At 50.0% G+C, this 27,064-nt stretch overlaps 1 protein-coding gene across 4 annotated transcripts in view; it reads right to left on the bottom strand.

Moving 5' to 3' along the window:
- Gsg1l (GSG1 like) overlaps positions 1–27,064 on the bottom strand; it is a 197,316-nt gene that overhangs the window by 114,011 nt on the left and 56,241 nt on the right. For 3 of the 4 annotated variants that reach the window (XM_052763275.1, XM_052763273.1, XM_052763276.1), the window contains exon 2: positions 20,867–20,914. The exons of the other annotated variant lie outside the window; for it this stretch is intronic. In XM_052763275.1, coding sequence (XP_052619235.1) covers positions 20,867–20,914 — 48 coding nt within the window. The remainder of the gene's footprint in view (positions 1–20,866; positions 20,915–27,064) is intronic. 4 annotated transcript variants of the gene reach the window in all.

Here is a 27,064-nt window from a genome sequence, read left to right as displayed (position 1 = left end):
ACAGCTTCTGGCAGGGGTGGGGCTGGGTGAGACAGCTGTGTGAGCAGGTCACAAACACGGAGCTTGTGGAGAACTAAGACGCAGAATGATGGCCCAGATCGCTGTTCAGCAAACTCAGCATTCCCCGGATTTGAGCTGAATGTGCTGTCTGGCTTCAAACATACACACATCCAGAGGCATGCAGCATTAGAGAATTTCATCATCTTATGCACACTCGAGGGGCACTTACACACACCTATATGGTGGGGTCACTCACCTGATGTAGCTTTTTTATTTTTCTTTTTAGGACCAGGTCTCACCATGTAGCCCAGATGGCATGGAACTTGAAATCCTCCTGCCTCAGCCTCCGAAGTCCAGGGATTACAGATGGCCACCACCAGGCCTGGCTTTTGATGTGGTTTCTTGATGCATCAAGAGAGTAGATGCACACAAGCTGTAGGGGGCTGCTGTTGGCATCATGACACGGCATACTTTATACTCTGTGTGTGTGTGTGTGTGTGTGTGTGTGTGTGTGTGTGTATGTGTGTGTGTGTGTGTGTGTGTGTGTGTGTGTGTGTGTGTGTGTGTGTGTGTGTAGGGTGGGGTCCTTACTAAGTATACTGTCCATGCTGGTCTTGAAATAGTCATTTTCCTGCCCCAACCTCCCAAATGCTGTGACTACATATGTACCAAGATTCCTGGCCCTAAAATAGTGTGTGTGTGTGTGTGTGTGTGTGTGTGTGTGTGTGTGTGTATACATATATCTCCATCTATCATCTATCCATCAATCCATTCATCTATGTATCCATCCATCCATCCATCCATCCATCCATCCATCCATCCATCTATTGCATGCATGTGTGTGCACACACTTACATATCATGCCTTGCACATGGAGGTCAGAGGACAATTTGTGAGAGCTGATTCTCTCCTTCCACAATGTTGACATAAGAGAATGATGATTTTTTCATCTCTCTTTAGTCTTATGGGACTACCATCACTCGTGTTGACCAAACATCTTCACTGAAGCTCCTTCCCTATCCCATTAACACTGGGTCTCTGACATGCATGATGCAGGAAGCATGGACAGAAATGATCACGTCTAGACCCAGATGAGGCTTCAGAGGCATCACAGATTGCCACCCATCCCTCTTGTGTTTCTGCCACTGCTCTGGCAGTATTCTCAGGATAGGTACCCCAAAATAATGGGAGACATGTAGTCTAAGCCAGCCAAAACCCTACCCTGGCTCGTGACCATCCATCAACCCTCAAGCACTCACCACAGCCACGAACAGACACAAGCAAGAAAACTCAGGCTTGTTTTTGTACACTTATCACTGAGTTTGGGGTAATCCATTACACAGCCTTATTACAGACATCACTGCCTGACACACACACAATTTATCTACATTTAAGCAGAATGTGTAGAAATGCATCAGAACACCTGCAAACATAAATGTTTCCCACAGAATTGGACGCAGCCAGTATGCAGGGGCGTGATGGGCACAGGACTTGACTGAACCATAGATTAGTCAATCCATTGGAAATATGTAGGGACAATCAGAGCCTTGGCCTTGATCAGAGTTTTGGCCTCAAGAAAAGCATGTCTATGAAGACCAGGTCCTAGAAATAGCAGCAGAGAGGTACACATTTGGTGCTCAATAAGTAACCAACAGGCCAGTGCCTGTGACCCAGTATGGAGGTCAGAAGACCTTTGACTGGAGCCTTCATCTGAAAAGAACCTTGACAGTCTTAGGAACCAGAATTCGAATGCCCTGAGGGGCCACTGCCACCCTAGTCTCCCGGTCTGAAGGGACCAGGGGCAGGCTTGAGGTTCGGCACTGGCCAAATGCCAGCCCTATCTAAGAACCAGCTGTGTTGTGGGACGAATCCCGTGATTTGAATCCCATGGGCTAATGATGCCAAGCTGAACTAAATTAACTCTTGCTCTCCATCTGTCTGTCAACTTCCGCCCTAAAGGAAGGTTGAGAAGAACTCCACAGGAACTAAGTGAAACAGCAAGGCAGGCGTCAGCAGCCAGGAGAGAGCACCACATCCAGAGGCCACAGCCACCTTCCCATCATGAGGGACACTCCCCTCAACCCAACCCCAAGCAGGCCTCTGGGGAAGGAAAGAGGGGAGGCTTCAAAGGCGAGGTGTGGAGTTTATTTCCAAGAACAAGAGGGTGTGGAGGAGACGGAGGGGGGCGGGGGGAATAACACTGCCTCCCTGAAAGCTCTGGGCTTGAACGCTGACTCCACGGCTTCATAGCTGTACAAGCATAAGCCGTGTGGTCAGTCTCTCTGAGCCCCAGTTTTCCTATCTGCAAAGGAGTTGAAGTAACAGCTGTGCCGTGGGCTTGCTGGGAGGATGCAGGAAGGGGGAGATGGGGCACGCACAGCAGAGGCTCTGGAGCACAGGGCTTAGACCATTGCCAAGTGCTGGTGATGCCCAACATCGTGCTAGGATTTGGCACTGAGTGAAACAGACCCTCAAGGAATTCAAGGTCCCGTGAAGAGAGCAAGGCAGATAACAAGGAGGCACATAAGACAGGACTCTGAGGGATTCAGAGACAGGAAGAAGTGGGGTGTGATAGGGGCCGTTCCAGACAGATGACAGCAGAACTCTGGAGAGAGGACACAGAGGGGGACCCGAAGCACAGGATGTACTGTGGTGTGTGCCCAGGGAGCAGGGAGAGCCCCATCCCGCAACAGTGGCCACTGTGCCAGTCACCTGTGCCTTCCACTTCTTTCCTGGCCTTCTATAGCCTAAATGATTATGTTAAGTAATCTGTCTTTTAGATTTACAAATTCCAGAGCATCCAGTGACTTTCAGTATAAGGATATGTGAGATGACGATGGGCAGAATGTATTTTTCTAAAGACGTAGAGGAATTAGCCCCAGGAGGTCAAGGCTGGTTGGTATATTCTGACCAAAGTGGTGGTGGTTGGGGGGAGTGGATACAAAGACACGTGTCCTGGAAGACTTCCACCTGCTTATCTTTTCCCGCCCTCTAAGAGGCCTTCGTATGCCGGGTTCCTCCAGATGGTGCTGGGAGGATGGGATCTGCCCTGTTGTCTCAATATCAGTCCTAAAATAAACCTGATTTTCTTCTCACCAAATCTTGCCTTTCGTGTATTGGGCTTTGAGTAGCACGCAGACTAAGTTTGTCTACTCCAGCAATGGCCTCATCAGCAAATATCACCCATCTGCCCCAGAGAGGCTGCTGGGAAAGGCCAGGCCTCTGCTTTACTTCCTCCTCCCCGCTGTGGCCACACGCTGACAGGAAAGGGGAGATTCGGAGCTAACAGTGTGACAAGACTCTGTTTGGGTCTGTATTCCTGATGGATGGTGAGGGATGTCTGGACACTGGCCTGCTTGTCTTCTTATGATTGTGGAACCAAGTCCAGATCTTAAGTGACCACTTGGCATTGGACTCCTCCACATGCACAGAGCCACGCTTGAAGAACCCAGCCCCCTGCCCTTGCCCAGTTGCCTTCTGGGACTGCTGTCTCCCACAGATGCCACCTCCTGCCTGGACACCAGTAGATCAGCCTTCAAAGTTCAAATCAGACGGCTCTCCCTTAGCTCCCCTATGGTATCCTCTGCATGGCTTTGAGGGAGCCCAAGCTCCTTGAGTGATGTTTATAAGATTTATTTTTATCTATGTGTGAGTGTCTATGTGTATGCATGTGCCCATGTGTGCAGGTTCCCACAGAGGGCAGAAGAGGTTGTTGGGTCCCCTGGAGCTGAAGTTACAGGGGGTTGTGAGCTCCCAATGTGGGTGTTGGGAACTGAATTCAGGTCTTTTACAAGAGCTGCAAGTGTGCTTAACCCCTGAGCCATCTCTCCAGCCCCTCTTGGAGTGCCTTTGGATGCTGGCTGCACCCCAGCCCTGCTGACACGTCCCACCTGACTCCTCACTGTTCTCTGTCCCTCATTGTCTAGAGCTGGTAGCTGCTGTAGACAGAACAGCCCACAAGCATCTGTCCTCCTGGACTTCCTTTCCCTACCCTGTCCACTCAGCCCACAGGATGCTCTGCAGAGGACACGGTCCACTGAACGTTTGCCTGGCAACTTGATCCCACCCCAAGCACAGTCAGGCGTCACCCTGGTAACTGCACCTGGGTTTGGGGAATCTAAGATCTTCAGCCAATGAATGTTCTTCTCCAAGAACCTCAGCAGCCCTGCACAATGACAGCATGAGGACACAGGTGTCCTGCTGACCCTCCTCTTGCAGAGTTTCTGCGACGAAGACGACCATCTTGTGAATGTCCTAGGGGCTAAAAAGGGTGACTCTTGACTTCCCAAGGATCAGAATTCCAGGCTCTGCAAAGGTCTTCCTTGAAGAAAATGTCCCTTAACAAGCATCTGGTGCCCTGGCGGGAACATTTCATAATGCCACAACCCGGCAGGGTGGACCCTGAGGCTATTAGCATCCTGTCAAGACAGACCTACCCCTGCCATGAGGAGCCTGCTAAAAGGAGTGGGGTGCGCCCTTCCCTCATACTCAAGAGCAAATTAACCAGAGGAAGACAAAGCACGGTGTCAGAGGGGTGACAAGAACTGGCAGGTCTCCCCAAATTCTGCACTGCCTCTGGCTTCCCCACAGAGAAAGAGCAGTTTGAACTGTCAGGACAGGGTGACTCCTGGCAAGGCAAAACCAATCTCAATGAAAGCAAGGTTTTGCTTTCTGCATGAACGCACACACCTGGGTGTGGTGACCCTCCAGGAGATCAATAGGCATCTGTGAATGTGCAGTGGGGACCTCGGGATCAGTGAGGAACAGAGTGCCTGGAAGCAGGGAAGTGTCTAATTCTGGTTCTCAGCTCCAATTTCAAAGCGGCAAGCAATGAGAGCCGCCATCTAGAGGGTGGCAGCCGGCCCAGTGGTTCTGAGTGGGAGGGGTAGGGAGTGTCCAACCAAGAGGGTGAAGGGTTAATGACCCAAAGCCTCAGGCAGACTGAGAAGCTCTGGAAGGAAATCTGACTCAACTGGTGACATCTGTGGAAGCTAAGGAGCTCCAGACACCAATCCTGCTGGCATTTGCCACCTCCAAACTGCAGGGGAATGGACTTGCAGATGGACTCTTCCATTCTCAAAGCTCTCCCCTTTTCCATCCTATATAACCCCAAAACCCACCATGCTACACTTGCTCAATCTCCATTCCATGGAGAAACTGCAGCCCTTCAGTTATTCTAGTTAAAGAAAGGATTCTGGTTCTGGAGATGTCTGCTTTTTCTTTTCTCATCTCCAGCAATCTCTATCCAAAACAGGGCAGAGGCTTTCCCATGCCCTCCTTCACCCCTGCACTGCCCCCATCCCATGCTCCCAGCTGCAGGGAGTATAGGAAGTGCAGAAAGGCAGTTCTGGGGCCATTTGAGCAGCAGCTCTGGGTTGCAGGAGTCTGGACAGTCATACCTACAAGCTACAGGTTTCACCATCTGCTGTATATCTATAGGAAGAGGTGAAGGCCAGAGTAGCCTCTCCCCTGCAGCCCCCCCCCCCCCCCCGCTCCTCTGGCTTAGAGGACAGAGAGGAGAGTCAGGGATATGACAAGAATTTCCACATATCACCAGACTGTCTCTTGTCTTCATGGGCCCACAATGAAACTAGGTTTCCCAATGTTCCTTGTAGCTGAGCACAGTCATATTACTGAGTTATAGCCGATAGGATGAACCCTGTCCAAGCCACACTGAGCTGGCCACACTCAGCCTGTTCTCTTTCCACAGCCAAGGGCTCGATGGAGACTCCAGAGGCCAGAAGAATCAAAGCCACTACAGAGGAGGAGACTGGGCCTGGCTGCACAGGACACCAGTGTGCTTAAGTGAGCAGAGGGTTCTCCACGTGCAGAACCCTGTGGCACAGGCTAACTTGTTACCTCTAAGGCAAAGGAAAATAAAGAGAGCCCCCAAAGCTGTGGAGGGGCTGGTGGAGTGGACTGCCACCCTCTCCCAATACACACGTGCTCCCCTCACCCTGACACTCACATGTACCACCTACTGGAAGTCTTGACACAAAGGACCCTCCTTTTTCTCAAGAAAAAAAAAAAGACAAGGAGAAACAGCACAGGACAGACACAAAGGAATGTTGGCAACAGGCATCTGGATAATAATCCCGGGCAGCCTTGTGACGCTTCTCGTGGTGCCAAAAATAGTGCAGCTGCTGCCAGAGACTGAGTAGAACTAACAGGGCTTCAGGATTCGATCGATCCATACCGCTCAAGAGACTGATACACATGATAGATGAAAAAGGGGTGGGTGGGTGGGTGGGTGGAGGTATACATGCATGGATACAAAAGACACATGGATGAGTAAGTGAATGGATGGAGGTATACATGCATGGATACATGGATGGGTGGGTGGGTGAAGGTATACATGTATGGATACAAAAGACACATGGATGAGTAAGTGGATGGATGGAGGTATACATGCATGGATACATGGATGGGTGGGTGGATGGAGATATACATGCATGGATACAAAAGACACATGGATGAGTAAGTGAATGGATGGATGTATACATGCATGGATACATGGATGGGTGGGTGGGTGGATGGACAGAGGGTGAGTAGTAGATGGGTGAGTGGATGGATTGATGGATACATGGATGCATGGTAGATATACATGGATGGGTAGATACATGGACAGAGGGTGGGTAGGTGAGTAGGTAGATGAATGGTAGGTAGATGAGTGAACTGATGGATGAATAAATAGATACATGGGTGGAGGGTGGGTAGATGGGTGAGTAGATGATACATAGATGGAGAGCAGGTAGATACATGAGTAGACAGATGCACGGATGGAGGGTGGGTGGATGGACGAGTGGGTGGAGAAAGGGTGGGTGGATGGACGAGTGGGTGGAGAAAGGGTGGGTGGATGGGTGGGTGGACAACGAAACAGTTCTGGCTGTGCTTATGGCCACGTCCATCTATGTGGCAGACAGTGTTCTCAGGACTGAGAAGACAGCAATGAGCAAACACAAATCCCTTCCCACTGATAACTGCAGCCTTTTATTCCAAGTGACACAGTTAAGACCCCCCACAACCCTGGCAGGCAGACACTATGTCCATCTCCACAGTACAGACAAGTAAACTGAGGTCCAGCAAACAGTTGAAGAATGGAGGTGGCCAGCTTTGAACCCAGGCACTCAGTTTCCATAGCACGTGGCTGCCACTACAGGTTTTGACTTGTACTAAATAGACAATAAAGCCACACAGCAGTCCAGCTCTCTCTGCAGCACCTGGTCTATCTGAGCGCACATGGCAACAGCTGGCTGGAGCAGGGTTGCAGCTGTCCCTAAGGTGTGACACATGTACATTCCAGATCCTCTGGCCCTCGACGTTAGCTGAGCCCCCATAATTCCTCACCCCCGGCTAGGTCTCATACCCCTTTCCTCTTGCCTTATCCCAGCACTCTGACTGTGACCTGTGGGGATCTAGATTGTATCCCTAGAAGTCCTCAGACACCTACTGTGTCAAATGAAGGAGGGGCAGAACCCAGCAGTCTGGGAGGAGTCTTTGACAACAGGAGGCTGCCTGTGGCTGGAGCTCATCCAACCCAATCTATGACCCATTCAAGATGACCGCTGAGGTCCTGTGACCTCTCACAGGAAACAGGAGGGCACAGTGGCGGGTAAAGTGTGGAGCCAGGTAGGGCCCCTCAGTACTTCCTTCTCTGCACCCACAGAGTAGAGGCACAGGTAAAAACCTGGGGTTGGTGTTCTCGGTCCAGGAAGAGAACTCAGTAGAACAGAAAGGACACAGGCTCTAAAGCATGGAGTCAAGTAGGCAGCCTGAATCAACTTCTCCCAGCACAACTCTATACAAATTAGCCCGACATGGATCAAAGCGCTAAAACCGTGAACCCTAGAAGAGAACCTCAGGGAAAGCTCCATGATGCTGGATTCAGCGACACGTCTTGGGAGTGACACCAAGTAAAGAGGCACAAAGGGATTAAACCGACCTTGTTAGAGTTTGTGACCACGGGATGCTGCCTGTGGGTGAGGAACAGACATGGGGTGGGGGAGAAAATCCCAGCTCCAATAGCTGGCTAGGCTAAGGCCTGAATACAAAAGGCTTTGGCCAGGGCAATCTTCAAAGCACCCACTTTCAAGAGCGTACAAGGACCCTGCGCTGGTTACTTATTGTTAACTTGATACAAACCGGAGCCACCTGGGAAGAGGGAGGCCCAGTGGAGGAATTGCCTCTCTCAGCTTGGCCTGTGGGACATTTTTGTGATTCATGACTGATGTGGGAGGACCTACGGTGGGCGGTAGTATCCTGGGCAAGTGGTCTGGGGTGTATAAGAAAGCAAACTGAACAAGCCATGTAAGCAGCTTGTAAGCAGCACGCCTCCATGGCCTCTGCTTCAGCGCTGCCTTCGAGTTCCTGCCCTCTCCATGATGGAGCGTTACCTGCAAACGCTCCTCCCCAGGTTGCTTTTGGTCACGGTATTTATCACAGCAACAGAAAGCAGACTACAAGAAACCCAGAGAAGTATTCTCCAGACTCTGCAAAGATCCAGTCAACATCAGCTCAGCCTCGTCACCTTAGGAAAACACAAATCGAGTGAGAAGCTTCAAGGCCAGCAGGGCAGCGGGAGGTGAGGACTGGTCAAGGCCAGCAGGAGGTGAGGACTGGTCAAGGTCGGCAGGAGGTGAGGACTGGTCAAGGCCAGCAGGGCAGCAGGAGGTGAGGATGGTCCAGGCCAACAGGGCAGTGGGAGGTGAGGACTGGTCAAAGCCAGCAGGGTGGCAGGAGGTGAGGACTGATTTTGACCAGGAGGTAAGGAATTGTAGCACCAGTGGGAATGTGGGACGGTCCAGCTGCTCTGGAAGGCAGTATGTTGAGTCCTCTACAATTAAACGTTGAATCACTGAATGACTCAGAAGCTGCAGTTCTGGGTATTAACCACAAAATAAAATAAAATTGAGACTCAAACAGATATTTATATACCTGTGATCAGTGTCACTCTTCTTGACAGCCCAGATTTCCTCAGCGGGTAAATGTGGACTGTGCTGATGATGGGATATCATCTCACTTTAAGAAGAAATAGGGTAGGGAGTAAGAAGAGCTCTCATTTCATAAAGGACCTGAGTTAGAGCTCCAGCACTCATGCAAAGGCTAGGCACGGTCAGCTAGACTAGCCCAAACAGCAAGCTCTTGGTTCAGTGAGAGACCCTATCTCAAAAAATAAGACTGAGAGTCATTGAGAAAGGCACCGTATGCTGAACTCTGGCTCCATGTGCACTCTCATGCATATGGGCACACACATGAACACATATGTTCACACATATATATGCATATATCTCACACACACACAAACACATAAATACACATACACACAAAGACATATAACTCTGACACATATAACTCCACCACACCATGGGTGACTCTTGAGGGCTTTTTTTCTATGAAGAACCAGAGAGTGAACGCAGGCCAGACAGCTTCAGCCACCACTGCTCAGCTCTGACCTTGTAGCACAAAAGCAGCCACAGGCCACACAGAAAGAATGGGCACAGCTGTGTCCCAATAAAACTTTATTTACAAAAAGACTAGGAGTCCCAGCTTACCAGCTGCTACTGTAAAGCTAAGCAAGAGCTTCCTGCAGGAGGCAGTGGGACAGAGGCTTCTGAGAGAGCCTCAAAGCAACATTCCCAGCCTGGCGGTTTTGATTTACCATGGCCTGTCAAGCTCTGTGTGCATGCTTCCCACATCTCTGAATTGTGCTATTTTCTCCCATTTTGAAAAGGTTTAAACAAATAAATAATAGCTCAGCAAAATTTATTCTCTCCATACCAAAAGAAAAAATTTTAAGCTGGTTTCATAGGAGAGAGCCGGAGGGTTGGTACAGTCCACAGCGGTTTACTGTATATTTTAGAGCATCTAGAAGTAACTGCTGGAGGAGCTGAGAATGCTAATTACCCAATTTGATAATTACACATTACAGCCACACGTCAAAGCCTGATACCCCATAAATAAGTACAAATATTGTGTCAATTTTTAAAGCACATTATTTGGCGATCAAAAGAAATGAATTGCTGGGCTGGCGAGGTGGCGAGGTGGATAAAGGGCCTGCAACACAACAGAGGCCCTGAGTGTGACTCCAGCAACCATGTAAAAAGCCTGGCTTGGTGGCGTACACCAGTAACCGCAGTGGGAACAAGAGGTCCTTGCAGCTCACTGGTCAGCTGCTCTACTGAATCCAGGAAACCTGGGTTCAGAGACTATGTCTCCAAAAGAAAAAATAAAAGAAAATAAACACTTAAAGAATGGTGCACACACACGTGTACCTGCACACATATACCTGCCACACACATGTGCATGCAAGAACACATACGAACACATATGTATACACATGCATACACATGCACACAGGGAGGGAGAGAAAGAGAGATGGAGGGAGAGAAGAAGAGAGAGAGAGAGGGAGAGAGATAAAGAGAGAGAACTGATAAACAAGAGCACTGATAACTGAAAGAAAAAAAAACCTTTAGAATTGAAAGCAACTACAGCGGCCACAGATCCGCAATGACAGGCACTGGGTGTCTAGTTTGGGGACGACTGTGGAGGGAGAGGTGCTGAGTGGCAAAGCTGCTCTAGACTGGATGGCAGTGGACACACAGCCCCGAAGCTGTTGCTAGAATGGACACTTTCCGTGGGCAGATTGCCCAGGAGGGCAACAAAACTTCAGTAAAACCATCATCGAAGTGACTTCAAGCAGGCTGGGGATGTGACTAGACATCAGAGCGCTGCCTTGGCAAGCTTGAGGCTCCCCTGTCCCCAGCGCCACAAACAACAGAACCTAATGAGTGGGGTGGACAGCCTCCATGCAAGTCCACAGACAGGGAGAGACAAGTGCCAGAGGTGTCCAGGCAGAAGCAGCCCAGAGAAGCCGTGCCGCTCTCCAGGCCAGCAGGGCCAGTGCCGCCCAGGACAGAGAGCCAGAGGAGCTTTGCCGGCATCCATCCAGTTGGCCCTGGGGGGGACAAAGCTAGATGGATTCTGGCTTCTAGAAACGCCCCCTTGGGAGGCTGTCTGAAGTTTGAGGCTCCAGGGACTGCAGGCATGCGTGGCTCCCTGATGCCACGAGGTCACGAAGCCTGTTGGGCATCTACGCCACATTCAAGTATTGCAGTGCCTCCGGGGAGCCCAGCAGATGGCTGCTGATGACGAGGCTGTGGGAGGCAGCAGATGGGATGCTGCAAGAGCAGAGGGTGCCTTGGATTCCCTCAGCTGCTCCAGCACGTGGACCCCGGCAGCTGTCTGCTTCAAGGCAGGGGCCTCCCAGGCTGTGGGAACACACAGTGAGCAGCCCCAAGAATTTCCAGAGCCCAAGGAGCAGCAGAGGGACCAGAACTGCAGGTGGGAAGACGTGTCTGATGGGGCAAAACCAGCACGAGGCCAAGAGGATCTGTCATTGTGCTGTGTGCCACTGGGCCCCCTGCTCAGCTTCTCTGAGCCAGGTGTCTTACAGCTCCGACATAAACCAGAGGCCAGAGAGCTGTGGAGGGAATGAAACGGAGGGTGCGAAAGTGCCTGGGGTGGATGGGATCCTGTGCTACCCTCGGAGGAGTGGCTGAGTGTTAGCTGAGCAGACATAAACACAAACTGGGTTCCTTTGCAGCTAGCCAGGGGGAACAGAACGAAATATTTGTCAGTCTGCTCTTGCATGGATCATCTCATTTGGGCCTCAGAACCCCATAAACTGCATGCTGCAATACCACCATCCCCATCTTACAGAGGGGACGACATGGAGCTATAAGAGATGGGTGGCATGCCTGATGTCCTACAGACACTGAGGCAGAGTCAGAATTCGAATCCAGAGCCCATGTTTTTCAACATGGCCCTTCGACGCTGTACAATTAAACCCTAGCTCCAACACTGCGTGGCCCCGAACAGGTGCTCTAGCCTCTCTAAGCTCAACTTCGCTGTTTCAACTTCTGAGAAACAGGAAAAACCGAAACACCTGTGGGGGCTATGATGCGGCTTCAGCAGAACAGCATGCCTGCAGCAGACTGGTATGCAGATAGAGCCCACTAAGTGTCTACTGTGTGCCAGGGCTGAGAGAGGGTGCTGCAAAGGGAACCCCATTTCTCAGAGACTGTATGAAGGAAGCAGACTTACTACACGGAGCCGGCGGCAGCCACGGAGCTCCACAGCAGCTGAGCCCACACCCCTGTATTTCTGTTCCATGGGACAAAGTCCTGGAGGAGTCGACTGAAATGGGGACAGGTTCACCATGGCTTACAGCTTCAGAGGTGTCATGTGACTTTTCCAGGGGTGACATGAACGAACCTCTGTTAACTCTAGCTGGGCCACCAACAACAGACTGAAGACAGCATCCCACCAGAGTCCAGCTTGGTGAACCAGTGAGGTTACTGGGGTCACTCACAGAAGCTGCACCCCCGGAAGCTGTACCCCCACGGATGCCACACCAGTGTTCCTGTTTGCATGACTGCAGGAGGGGTCCTGACAGTTCCACAACTCTGGAAGTTTCCTGAGGCTTCTGAGTTTTGCTTCCTGAGCCTGAAAGAAGTGCTTCAGCTGGAGGATATCGCTGTGGGTGGCTTCAGCTACAGTCTCTTGGCCCCTTGTTTTGGACCTGTGGAGGCACCGTCTATCATGGCTAGAGTACACAGTGGGAAAGCAGCTTCCTTCCTTGTGGGCAGGAAGCAGGGAGATGAGAGAAGGGTCCAGGGTCCCCACGTTCCCTCCTGAGGCACAGCCCCAACAACCTAACTGGCTCTCACCAGGCCTGCCCCTGAAGTTTCTTCTAGCTCTGAGAGGTGCCCCAGGCTGAGAGACAAGCCTTTAGCATGTGACCTTTGGGGACTTTGTCCCTTTCTCAGAGCAGCAGGCAGAGCAAGAAGGAAACAAAGCGAGACACGGGAGGCAGAGGGATGGGGGGTCACCAGAGCCCCTGCACTCTCCACCCCACCCCCCGTAGTCCCTCCTTGGCCAGCTCACCTCCCTGGCCAGTGTGCCCAGGATTCACTTCACTCTCCCAGAGCAGGAGACATTCTGGTGACACAGGGAATACCCTAGCCCCTGCCCATGTTATCTCAAACAAGATGTCTCCACCTCTCTTAGCCTTGGTTTTCCCAAGCATAGCTTGGTATAGAGATAGCCTCAACTTCTCAGTTAGTTGTATGGGTGGGCCTGGCATTTACTAAAACAGAAATAAGTTGGTGTGTGTGTGTGTGTGTGTGTGTGTGTGTGTGTGTGTGTGTGTGTGATGCACAGGTGTGTGTGGGCATGCAGTGGCCAGAGGATGTCAGCCTTCAGACATCATTCACCTTCCTTTGCTCTGTTCTGCTTTTATATTTTGTTTGATTCTTTCAGTTTCCTGGAACTTGCCAAGCAGGTTAGTCTGGCTGGTTAGTGAGCCTCAGGGATCCTCCATCTCTGCCTCCCCAGCGCTGGGACTGCAAGCTCATGTTACCCACACCCAGTGTTGTTCCTGGGGGTCCTGGGGCTCAAACTCAGATCCTCACGCTTGTCAAGCAACCGCTTTACCGATGGAGCCGTCCCTCAGCCCTATAAGCTTTTGATGTTGTTCGTAAGAGTCATTTTAAAGCATCCTAAGGAAAACATATCGGCCTCCTGAAGCCACGGCTGGGGAGGAGTCTAAAACAAACCAAAGCAATGCCCAGAGAGACAGCAAGCCGCAGGGCCTCAGATAAGGACAGCAGGGAGGCGCACAGCCTGGCAGCTTCAGCTTCGAGCCACACCGGCTGGGTGTTGGGGACTGCAGGTCTCACATCTTTGAGCTTGCCCTGTTTTCGTGCCTTAACCAGGTGGTGGGTTCCATGGCTATGTGCTTTTCTGTGAACTCACAGAGCACCTATTAAATACCCATGCATTTCCTTTAGTCAATTATATGGAGGAAACCACGGTCTGCCCTCTGTGTTCACAAGTCTGTGCCCATGCTCAACTACACCAGGGAAATACTTGAAAAGAGATTGTGCCAGGCACAGTGGTGCACCCCTCAGGAGGCTGAGGCAGGAGGATCATGAGTTTGAGGCTAGCCTGAGCTATGTAGTGAGATCCTGCCTCAAAAAAAAAAAAAAAGGAAAGGGATCCATACTGAATACAGATTGGCTTTTTTCTTATTATTGCCCTGACAAAGCAGACCAGCAGCTATTTCAACTCACTGACATAGTATTTGCATCTCATGTGCATTGTGCCTGGTAGTACAGGCTCTCTGGAATACGCTTCGCACTGCACAGGCACCATGGAGGAGCACATAGTACCATGCCCATGGCAGATGTCGGACACAAGTGATGTGTCCTTTATATGGAAGATGCGACCGCTACAGATCTGGGGAGGAAGTGAGGTCACTGGGGGTGTGGCCTCAAAGGGGACTTGGGGAGCTTGGTCCAGCCTTCCCTTTGTGTGCTCTGCCACTGAACCCCGACAGATGTGTTGTCTCACATAAGCCCCAAACGACAAGGCCAAGGATCAGGGGATGGAGCCTCCCACACGATGAGCTGATAGAAATCCTGCCTCTTTGTAAGTTACGTGGAGTATTTGTTACAGTGGCAGTGAACTAACACATTCGATAAGATCTGGTTACAAATGTCAGGGCATCCCAAGCAGGGTGGTTCAGCGGTGAGCAGCGGGTAGACTTGCAGGCAAATGTTCTGTGGATCCTGGTCCCCTCACCCAAACGTGCAGGATGCGTGCTGCCCAATCCTGTGCTGAGCCTGTGGACCCCAGAGCCGCACAACGATCTCTCAGCAGAGTGTGCAGGGCCCACAGAGCCACTTAGAAATTTAAATCACCGCTGTTTACGCTCAACAGGCTTCTCAGCACAGAGGAAGCATTTCCAATTATAGAACATGAAAGCCGGTCACTGGTCAGGGTTAATACAACGCTCTGCGAGAGAAAGAGCAGGCAAAGCTACCCAGATCCCTAATTACCTGGAAAGGTAATCCTTCGTAATTGGAATTGGAGCAGCTAAAGTAACCATTAGATGTTGTGATCTGGGAGCCGTCCTCCCCCAGGCTGAGGGGCTTTACATGAGTCCATAATTAGAGATGCTGAACTTTGGGAAAGAAAGGCAGAATTAGAGCTGGGGAGGTGGGTGTGGGGTCGGTGGCCCTGAGCTCAGCGGCTGCAAGGGAAGCGTGGCTGAGGAGGGAAGAGGCAGAGTACACAGGACACTGCTCGAAAGTCCTCTGCAGTAGGAGGTAAGCCAGTGTTGACCACTGTGTGACCTTGAGCGAGCACTTATGCCTCTCTGGCCTCTCCCTTCCTTCCATTGCTCAGCTCTTCACCACGGTCTCCTGAGAACCTGCTGCCGTCCCCACACTGACAGCATTTTCACAGGCCCTTCATCCCACAGAGCTATTTCTCCTGCTGCCCTGGGACCAGACAAGAAGCCACTTCTAGACCCTTCCTGTATCACCCACCATCCACCTATCCTCCTGAAGGTCTCTGTCCACAGACTGTGGCTCTGGCCCCCTCTACAACAGCAGTTCTCAACCTTCCTGATGCTGTGACCCTTTAATACAGTCTCTCATGTTGTGGTGACCCCCCAACCATAAAAATTATTTTCATTGCTACTTCATAATTGTAATTTTGCTACTGTTATGAATCACAATGTAAATATCTGATATGCAACTTCCAAGGGGGTCGTGACCCACCGGTTGAGAACCACTACCCTGGAGGTTGGCTAGGAGAGTCTCCATACTGCCCAGCTCCATCCACACACAGAAAGACAATTGCAGGACCAGGTTGGGTGACACAGGACAGGACAGGCTGCTCCTGAGCAAGGTGACAGTGTGCCTGCCTGCGGTAGGGGGTGTCTGCCTGGGGTAGGGGTGCCCTCCTGGGGTAGGGGATAAGATGGGGGGTATAATGGCTCCAGGTAAATGGGCTCTGCTGTGTGTTTGTTTTCAAGGAAGGTTGTTACTATAGAGCCCAGATGGCAGGGCTGACGACCGTGCTGGCCAGCAACGACCCCAGGGTAGTGCCAATGGCAGTTTGGGCCCCTGTGGAGGTGGTTCCACTCTCCAGCATGTTCTCATCGCCGCATATCCCACTTCTACAACATAATCAATAAAATGCACTAAATTAAGTGAGCAGAAGAATGGCGCTATGATTCAGGGCAGAGCCGTGGAGAGGCTGAGAAACTGGAGGGGCGCACCGAGAACCGACTCAGTTGTTTCACAGCACTGAGACATGAAACCAGCTAGTTGTGACACTGTTTCCCACAGATTCCTGCCTGGTCCCTGTCAAAGACCCTGGCTTGCTGGCCGCAGAAAGTGGAGAGAGAGAGAGAGAGAGAGAGAGAGAGAGAGAGAGAGAGATTAAAGCTGCTCAGCCATGAAGGCTGGAGCAGATGCAGGCTGCAGAGGATGGATCCAGGTCCCTAAACAAAAGATATCTCCCAGTTCTATGCCCAAGGCCCTTCCCTCTTTCCTTCTTTCATTCAGCAAACCTTTACTAAATGCTTTCTGTGTGTCAATAGCATTTGGCACTCTAGAGTGAGAGAGAGCACTGCCTGTCCTCAGGGAGTGCCAGCCTGGTAAACAAGGCTCCAAAACAGTGTGATGGGTGCTGACATAGCACATCACTATAGACAGGTGTCTTGGGGAGGTTCAGGGATGGCTTTCCAAAATGAGTCATGCCTATGAAGGGTTTGAAGTATGAATAGAAGTTTGTAAGGTCAAGCAAGATCAGCAAGGCACAGAGGCATGAGAAGATGGTGGAGAGTTAGAGAAACAGATGTTAGTAGGGAGGCAGGCCTAGCACCATCGGCCACACCCCATGTTGATGTAAGCAGCTGTCAGATGTTCAGGCTCATCATTCTCTTCTAGAGCATTCTGTAGGTGCAGAATGGATTTTAAGCAGTGCAGCCTGGAAAACAGGCAGCCAGCTGAGAGGTCACTATGGAAATCCTGGAGAGAGTGAGGCACAAGGTCCTCCTAAAGAAAAGAGGTGTGGCGCTCTTGTCATACAATTAGAGCTGGAAAAGGAAAAGTTGCAGGTGGCTATCTCCCAGGCCCGGGAGTGTACTGGCCTCAGAGGGAGAGAGATGTGTGCAGGTCCCCAAGGTTTAGCTATGATACAGAACAAGGGACAAAAGCAACTCAGACTGAGCGTCCAGCTGCTTAAATGAAGTCTCCATGTCATGGGAGGGACAGTCTCTAGCTATTCACAAAAGGAAGAGAGAGCTTGAGTGCAGCTCAGGAGTAGAAACCGTGCTTTACCATATGCTAGGTCTTCGTTCACCCATAGCACAGAAGGAAAAAGAGGAGAAGGATGTGGGGGAGCAGGGAGATGAGGGGGAGGAGTGAGAAGTTGTGGGTACTGATAAAAAAGGGAATTCATGATTCCATATACATAAAATGTATGGACATCTACATCCACAAGTAGGCGTGTGCATGTCTTTGCAAACACTGATAAAGCAATGCAGTATTAACATCAAAGGGGAGCCCATAGCAGTCCTCTGTCTCTAGCATATGCACTTAGGTGCTACTAAGATTTCTCTAAGTGTGTATATGTAGCACGAATTCTAATTGGTCTTAATAATAAAAACCCAGAGTCAGATATCAGGGTACATGCTGAAAGATCAGAGAGCTAAAGGAGCAAGCCACAGCCACCTCTCACCTTACCAACTCCTCAGCCAAAAAGGGGACCAAACTCCTATCTCCTTCTGCCTTATATTCCTCTCCCCGCCCAGCCATATCACTTCCTGTTCCCTCCTCCCTACTGCTGGGATTCAAGGCATGTGCCTTCCAAGTATTGGGATCAAAGGCATGAGATCTCAAGTGCTGGAAATAAAGGTGTGTGCCACCACCGCCTGGCTTCTATGGTTAATAGCGGCTAGCTCTGCACTCTGATCTCCAGGCAAGCCTTATTTGTTAGAGCACAAACAAAGTATCACCACATGGATAACTGGGACAGAGTTCTGGAAGAACAGCTTTCCGGGAGCAGGGAGTAGCAAGCATGTGCAAAGGCCCTGGGACACACATCAGCTTGGCTGACCAAAGGAACAGCAAGTGTTCTGGAGTTGGAATGTGGTGAGGAAGGGGAGGTGGCAGGAGATGCCATCCTGGGTAGGAGGCCAGGTCACATAAGGCCTATAAGAGCATAGCAACAATACTGAGTTTACCCTAAGTAAGATGTGACCCACAGGAAGGATCTGTTATGTGATTTTTGTTTTAAAAAGAAAAGAGCATTCTAAGTTAGGTTTGAGCCCAGCACACAGGATTTTCAGACAGGAGGATCATGAGTTTGAGGTTAGCCTGGGCTATAGAAAGATGATACACTGCACAACACACACGCAAACACACACACACACACACACACACACACACACACACACACACACTCACACACACACTCACACAGGCTGGAGAAATGGCTCAACAGTTAAGAGCATTGACTGTTCTTCCAGGGGACCCAGGTTCAGTTCCCAGCACCTACATGGTAGCTCATAAATGTCTGTAACTCTGGTCTCCTCAGGCACCAGGCATACATTTGGTATACAGACATGGATGCAAGCAAAACACCCATACACAAAAAAATAAATAAAATTTTAAAAATCATTCTGACACTAGGGTGTAGCTCACTGGTGAGCACTCACCCAGCATGTGTGAGTCCTTGAGTCCACACTCACCATAATTAAATAAATAAGAAATAAGCTCACCCACAATGACACACTTCCTTCAACAAGGCTACACCCACTCCAACAAGGCCACACCCACTCCAAGGCCACACCTACTCCAACAAGGCCACATGTCCTAATAGTGCCACTCACTGGTGACCAAGCATTGAAACACATGAGTCTGCGAAGGCCATTCCTATTCAAACCACCACAATAAATCATAAGACCATGGTGGCCACCAAGAGGCTGAGTAGCCAATAATCTGCCATAGAAACATAAAAATGTCTAGAACAGAGGTTAAGGCAAGGAGGGAAATGTCAGCCTGAACTCACGCAGAGGCCATGAAGAAGGGACCCCAGGCTTCCCACAATCCCCTGGATCTACCTTGGCAGCAGAGGAACCAGACGTCTGAGAACCGGGTCCCGTAGAGACAGGAAGATCAGGAGTTCAAAGCCAGCCTGGCCTACATGAGACCCTGTCTCAAGAGACAAACAGCAAGCAGAAAGACGACTCAGGGGTACGAGCACTTGCCACCACGCCCGATGACCTGAGTTCAACCCCCAAGACACACATGGTAGAAAGAGAGAACCAATCCCCACAGATTACTCTCTGACTTGCAGACGTGTGCTGTGGTGCGTATGTACATGCATACATGCATGCACAATAAATTAAATGTAAGCATTTTTTTTTAAAAAAAAAAAAAAGAAAAGAAAGAAACAAGGAAAGAACCAGGTTATAATCCAACCTCCTAACTATGGGAGGTTCCTGTTCCTGTTTCCTCAACTGTGGGAGGGGCTGTGTGACTCTGTGTGTGAAGAACAGGGCCCAGAGAACCGTGCGGTGAGGCCCACTGGTGTGTGTTGGCAGGGGGCATTCTGTTACCTTAGCAGATCAGAAGGACTCCAGGAAGGAGGAAGCTGGTGTGGCCCACAGAGTCTAGAAGAAAAGTATGCTTGGGGAGAGCGGGGACTCGCTGGGGCAGACTCCAAGGGAGGGGTGGGGGATGGCTCAGAGAAAGTCATTCATCTCTACGCCTTGAGCTGTTATTTGAATCAAGTGCAGAGGGAATATGGGGAGCAGGTAGCTTGACCCAAGAGCACCTGGGGCCTAAGGGGGCAGCTGGGAGAGCCATTCAGCTGCCACAAACTGACCCTGCCACCCAGAGGAAAAGCCAGAGCCTTTGAGAGGCCGTGGGGACAGAAAAGCCTTCTATCACCAAGTGACAAAGCCTGCCACATAGTCACCTCATAAACATTTGATAAATGCCATCAGACAGTCCTCTGTGTGGCCACCAAGCCCTAAAAGTCAAACTGCACCACCGGTAAAACAGATGATATACGCTCTTGGGGGCCCTCAGTCCCCATAAAGAGAGCAAGAGAGACCTGAGACCTTTGGAAGAGCAGGGCCAACATGCCTACACTGTACACAGACACACAGTATTCCACAGAGCACCTGCATGGCCATACCCATGCAGGTGCCCTGGAGCACCACCACAGGCACACATGGTGCCTACAGGCTCACACTGGATGTATCTGCAGAGCTCACCCACCATTCTAAGGGAGGCACGCACCCAGAGTCCTGCTCAGACAAGCCCACACTGGACTCAAGGTCCTGTCTCAAAAGCTCTACCTGCCCTTTGATCTGAAATTCTGGTGATGTAATCCCTCTGGGATGTTTCCCCTTCAGCAGTGGCAGTAAGAGGGACAGACCTTTCATCTGAGGTTAACAGAAGTCTTGGCTGACAGAGATGGACAATGATTAGTAACCAATCCCCCAGGAGCCACCAGCCCTCTTTGTGAAAACTGCTGGTTCACCACAGTGATTGCTAGTTATCTGTGGTAAAAGCCAGGTCCTGGTGGCTCAACCCAGTACCTCAGGATTGGCCATGTGCACAAATAGGACATGGCTCCAGGGAACCTGAAGAAGCAGAGGAAGCAGTCCCTGCAGCTGGACACTCGCTCAGCTGAGAGAATTGCCTCCTTTCTGCCAGCTGAGGGACACTGAGTTTCTTTACCCCTTATCCCTCAGTCTCCCCATGAGACTTGACGGAGCTTTCCAAGGAAATGGCAAGTCTTTGGGGTAGGTTCAATACCCAGCCAAGGTGCCCCTCTTCCACTGGACCCCCTCACTTCATCACACCCAGAGACAGGCAGTGCTGTGTGACAGGACATCCACCTTCTGGAAGCTTCAGGGCTGCAGGACAGACAGCCAGGCTCTGACAAACCACCAGACCGAGGCAGGCACCCAGGTAGGGCAGAGCCAACTACTTACCTTTCTCTGAGGCTGGGGCCAGGTCAATGAAGCTGCGGCATGTCTCACCTTGGGAAAGAAAAGAAGGCTTTCAGAACAGGAGGACACAGCTTCACAATCTGCCTGACCCCTTCCAAGAGTCCCAGAGGCAGCACCACCCCTAACCGGACCCAGGCAGCTCCTTCAACCAGGATTCCAAGCAGTCCTGTTGTGTACCAGGAACTTGGGTAGGCACCACCAGCTCCCCATCCCTGGCCAAGCCACAGGGCTAAGCTCCTCCACCTCCTGTCCTGCATCTCCTCCTGACCATCATCCTGCCCAGGCTGTGCGTCCTGTTCTCCCAGACTCATCCAGTTCTTTCCTGTCCATTCTGTATGCCGATCACATGAAGCAGATGTACACACACACACACACACACACACACACACACACACACACACACACACATACACACACACACAGAGGAGAGCTCAAATTCCCACTGTGGACCCAGGGAGGATTCCACTGGCCTATCCAGGCTCCTCTCTAAACCTTTCCTGCCCTAATTCCTCTTGCCTGTTTGGAACCTCCACAGTTCTCCGACAAAGTTCCCTGAAGGACTCTGGATCCTGAGCTTCCGGGAGGCCACAGGACAATGGCAAGGCCCAGAATGCCGTGGTGGCAGCTGGGGCTAAGGAAGCCAGGGCCTGGGGGGGGGGGGGGGGCCTGAAAGTCCTTCCAAGGGGTTGTCTCTCCTCTGATTTGTGTCACTCCTGCTCAAGATCCATCAGGCCACCCTCGGGTGGACAGCATGCCGGTGCTCAGGCATGCTTGTTTCTACCCTCTGCTCCTCACCGAGAGGCCAGACCCTTCCTTTACAGATGAAAACAGCAAGGCTCTGAGACACCGAGCCACCAGCCTGGGTCGAATGGCAAAACAGTGCTGCTCAGATTATGATCAACAATACAAAGAGAGATGTGTTGACAAGCAAGAACATTCTGGAAGGGAGCGATAAGGAGGAAGGGGGCTGAGGAGCTGGCCTAGTGGCAGAGTAACAAGCGCTCATAAGGACCGGGGCTCAAGCTCAACAACACCTCCCCTCAAGAAAGAAAATTGAATTTTTTGTTACATTTTGAGTAAACTGTTTTTAACTTTCTTCAATGATATACTATTTTCCCAAAAGCTGTAGAGGTTAAGTGGGGTGTTCAAATTCAGACCAGACCAGCACACTGATTGGATCTTGGATTCTTTGCCTTCATGACCTCTTCCCTAGATAGAAAAGAAAACTAACGGAAAATTATATTTCAGTCAGGTGTAGTGGCAGATGCCTATAATCCCAGCGTCTGGGAGGCTGAGCTGGGAGGATCATGAATCTGAAGACAGCCCAAACTTTATAGTGAGACCCTATCTGTCCTAGTTAGGGTTGATACTGCTATACTGCTGTGATAACACCATGACCAAAAACAACCTGGGGAGGAAAGGGTTTATTTCATTTACACTTCCATGTGACAGTTCATCATCAAAAGCAGTCAGGGCAGTAACTCAGGCAGGCAGGCACCTGGAGGCAGGAGCTGATGCAGAGGCCATGGAGGGGTGCTACGTACTGGCTTGCTCCCTGTGGCTTGCTCAGCCTGCTTTCTTATAGAACCCAGGACCACCAGAACAGGGTAGTACCACCCACAATGGGCTGGGCCCTCCCCCACCAGTCACTAATTAAGAAAATGCCCTACATGTAGATGTAACCAACCGTCTTATTAAATAAGAAACACAGAGCCGATTCAGAGAAGAAAGCCAAGAGGTCAGAACTAAGAGCCTTACCCTTCCTGCTTCAGCCAAGAGAGCTCTCCAAAAAGGGGGAAGAAGGGGCCTACTTCCTGTGTGTTTGTCTTATATAGTCTTCCTGTTCTGCCTTCTCATTGGTTGTAAACCCAAACACGTGACTGCGTCGTCACTGCCTGTATGTACAGCCCTCCAGGTCCTCTATGGTATTGAGATTAAAGGCGTGTGTCTCCAATGTTGGCTGTATCCTTGAACACACAGAGATCTACCTAGCTCTGTCTACCAAGTGCTGGGATTAAAGGCGTGCGCCACCACCGCCACGCTCTTGCTATGGCTCTAATAGCTCTGACCCCCGGGCAACTTTATTTATTAACATACAATTAAAATCACATTTCAGTACAAGTAAAATACCGCCACACCTATAGCCAGATTTTATGGAGCCATTTTCTCATTTGAGGATTTCTCCTCCCAAATGACTCTAGCTTGGATCTAGTTGACGTCAAACTAGCCAGCACACCGTCTCAAAAAATGTATACTTCACAACCTCATTGGTATAAAGATGAATGTGTTAAGTATCAAGCACTTTACCCATCTAAAAGAAGTTAAAACCTCTGCATGGGCCTGTGGGAATATGGTGGCCCTTGACTTTCTCCTGGGCCTGGAGAGGATGGGCTCCCAGCACCAACTCTGGCTCCAGCTCCCACCAAGCCTGGCTCCAGGTCATAGTTAAGGTTTATGTGCCAGGGTTGTGCGGTCTCTTCCCTTTAACAATGCTTTGCTTGAAGTGTAATTCACATGGCCCAGGATCATTGTTCTAAGGAAAGTCAATGGTTCTCCATGTGTCCCCAGTATTGTCACAAGTCTTGGTGACAATCGCTACAATCATTTTTCCACATTTTCATTGTCCCCAAAAGAAACCCTGTACCTATTAGCAGTCCATCCTCCCTTCCTCCAACCCTCCCAGCCCTAGGCTATGACTAATCTGTTTTCTGTCTCTAGGTTTGCTCAGTGTGGGATTTCACAGAAATGGTGTCATCCGGTCCATGGCCTTCTGTGACTGGCTTCTCTCTCTTAACATCACGGTTCTAAGGTGTCTGAGGTGTACAGTGTATTGGCCCTTCATTGATTCATTTATTTATTTTTTTAGTACAGAACACATTCCTTTGATTTGCTTTCTGTAGCTTCAGTTACCTATGGTCAACCATAGCCTCAAAGTAATAAATGGAAAATTCTACAAATAAAAAACTCAGATGTTTTTGTCACACCCCATTCACAGCAGCGTGGTGCGTCCCCACACTCTTTCTACTCCTCAGCCATTTGAGCAATGAATCCACACTGTATACAAACGCCTCTGGTCAGTCTCTCAGTAGCCTCTTTGTTACCTCATGAACTTCAAAGTATCACAAGGCTTGTGTTTGGGTAACCCTTATTCTAGTTAATGAAGGTCCCAAGTATGAGAATAATGGCGAAAAGAGGCCCCATGCAGAGAACATGGAAGGACAGACAGCTTGGGGACTGTGTGGCAGCACTGCAGGCCATGAGGGAAACTAGTCCAGATGCAGCTTGCTCTATGGAAGGTCCCAGCATCCACTGAGTCTTGGACCATGTGTCCTGAAGACAAGGCACACAGCGCTGGTACTGCATTTCAGCTATCCAGTCTCTAGCCCAAGGGCATGGGTGTGTGCTCCTTTTGACTGGCATTTGCTAGTGTTCATGGACAAGGTTTTGGTAGCCAAGCTTTTGTTTCTCTGGGGGCATTCCCTGGGAGTAAAATCGTGGGTCATGACCTCAAGGAGACACGGGGTATCTACGAATCAGCTGGGCCATCTGGCCTCCCACCCACAGTGGATGAGGTCTCTAGTTTCCTAACACTGGGAATTGCTTGCCCTTTGTCACTAGGGATGCCCTTGAAGTTGCCTGGATATATACCTAGTAGACACCTAGATAGATATGAAGAAGCAGATGCTAGGTACAGAAAGATAGATGATACATACATAGATTATAGACAAATGACAGATCAACAGGTCATAGATTATAGTTAGGTGATAGATGATAGATAGATAGATAGATAGATAGATAGATAGATAGATAGATAGATAGATAGATAATAGATACAAGCAGGCAATAGAATAAAGAGTTCAGGCTTTAATGAAGACCCACTTATTGCAATTTTCTTCATCCTGCGTGTTTTGGGATCATATCTCAGGATTGCCTAGCCTATCTCATAGAGATTCACTTCTTCACTCTCCAAGTCTTGTACATTTAATACTTACACTTGACCATGGGTCTGTGTATGAAGGGGTCTGGTGTTGGCATGCGGGTCCCAGCTATTCCATCACCACTGCTAAAGATGACTTTCTCAGCACTGGATTGTTTGGCCCATTGACAGAAACCCATCAGTATGAGTGCAGGCTCCATCTTGTATGAGGTTGCTCTTCATGGCTACCATTATGCCAGCACTGTATTGTCTGTGGAGCTTAGTAGTAAGCTTGGACATGAGAAATGCTGAGTTTAAATTTTGTTTCAGCTATTCCAAATTCCTGGCGTTTTCATGTGAATTTTAGGACCAACGTGTCAATATTTTGCAGAAAAGTACGTTGGAATTCTGTTCAGGATTGCTTTGACTCTGGAGAGCACCTGGGGCAGAGCAAGCCATGGAGATCAAGCCAGAAAGCAGCACTCCTCCCTGGCCTCTGCATTGGCTCCTGTCTCCAGGTTCCTGTCCTGCTTGAGTTCCTGTCCTGACTTCACTCGATGATGAACAGTGATGTGGAAGCGTAAGTCAAATAAACCCTTTCCTCCCCAAATTGCTTTTGGTCATGGAGTTTCATTGCAGGAATAGTACCCCTGACTAAGACAGGTAGATTTAGGAGATGTGGCCTTGTTGGAGGAAGCATCTCACTTGGGGGCAGAGGTTGGGGTTTCTTCTCTGCTTCCTGCTTGCGGTTTCAAGTGAAGCCCTCAGCTTCTGCTCTAGCTGCCATGGCTATCACTCGCTTCCAGGCCTCCTTGCCATCATGGACTCTTATGCCTGTGGAATTATAAATCCAAATAAACTCTTTCTTCGACAAGTTGCATTGGTCATGGTATTTTGCCACAGCCACAGAAAGGTAACTAATGTTGTCTTTTGTCTACTGAGGCTGTCTCTTCCCTTTGTGGGGTGCATTCTTTTTCATCCCATAACAACCTCCAAGAAGCCCCACTTTAGAAACAAACCGAGGCCCTGAACTTTCTGTAACTCATCCAAGACCACAGGGCCATCAAGCGATGGACCAGAGTACAAAGCTCAGGACTCCAAACTCCAAACTCCGGGCCCTGAAACACCTCAGCCCTCTATTCTCATTGCTATGTCAGTTTCCAACTGTGTCCAGCTGCTGCCACTGCTACATTTTGCAGCTGGGTCCTGTAAGGAATCCCCTGGGAACATAACTCTAGGCAGGCAGTGAAATACACGTGGGGATAAATAAATGGTGCTCACACTTTTTATTTCTGTTTCACAAAGCTAAAAATATATGTGAGCAGATATGGTCCGACTCAGCCTACACTGCCTATGCAGGGCAAAGCTGACGTTTTAGGAATAATCATAGATTTGACGAGAGGAAGACAGGACACTTCAACAACCAAATGCCTAACAACTGACATCTAAACACAAAAGATGCTGTAGCCTCCACAAAGGCGATTAATCACTAGACATTAATGGGAGAGAGGCTGCCTGGCGCCATATTGATTTGCTGCTTTTACAAGTGGCCCTTACGGCACTAGCATCAATGTGTCAGGTATTATTAAGTTGATATGTTTAATTAAACGGTTATGAGGGATATAAACCAAAGACAAGTGCACTGACCCTTCTGTCACACACATACATATGAGCCAGAGGCCAGACCCAAGCACTGTGATCTTGCCGTCACCTGATGGCAACATTCTTTCTTGGACCACGAACTGAAGAGGATAGGAAGGGTCCTGAAGGGCACTGGATTTAAGAGATCTGCATTAGGAAAGAGGTCTCACACAGAGACTGATTTCCTGGGTCTAAAGCCCCCAGATGATTCAAATTGTGCATCGAAGGGTGTCAATCACCATCCAAATTGACTTTCTAAGATGGAGAGGGCAGTCCCTACAAGTCCCATGGTATCCCCAGAGCTCCCCAAGAAGGTGATGTGGACCTGCTTCAATAGAAGATGACTCTGTGGTGGCAGGGAGCCGATGCCAGAGGAGACGCAGTTTGGACCTCATGAGCAGCACCCTGAAGAGATGGCAAGACCCCTAGGGAGTACTGGCCCCGGGAAAGGGAAAGAGTCGAGCTCAGCAAGAATCTTTTCCCCACAGGAAGAACGGGAGGGTGTCCAAGACCTTGTGGAAATGCTGCGTGACTCAGAGGCTAGAAGGGGTCCTCAGCTACAGGAAGGTTGACTTGCTTGCTCCCCTCACAGAGCAGGCACTATGTCTAGAGAAATACACACA

Source organism: Peromyscus californicus, unplaced genomic scaffold (genome assembly GCF_007827085.1).
Source record: "Peromyscus californicus insignis strain IS unplaced genomic scaffold, ASM782708v3 Scaffold_4__1_contigs__length_199733344, whole genome shotgun sequence".
Lineage (NCBI taxonomy): Eukaryota > Metazoa > Chordata > Mammalia > Rodentia > Cricetidae > Peromyscus > Peromyscus californicus.
The sequence above is the reverse complement of the archived record's forward strand: the minus strand, read 5'-3'. Positions and strand labels throughout refer to the sequence as shown.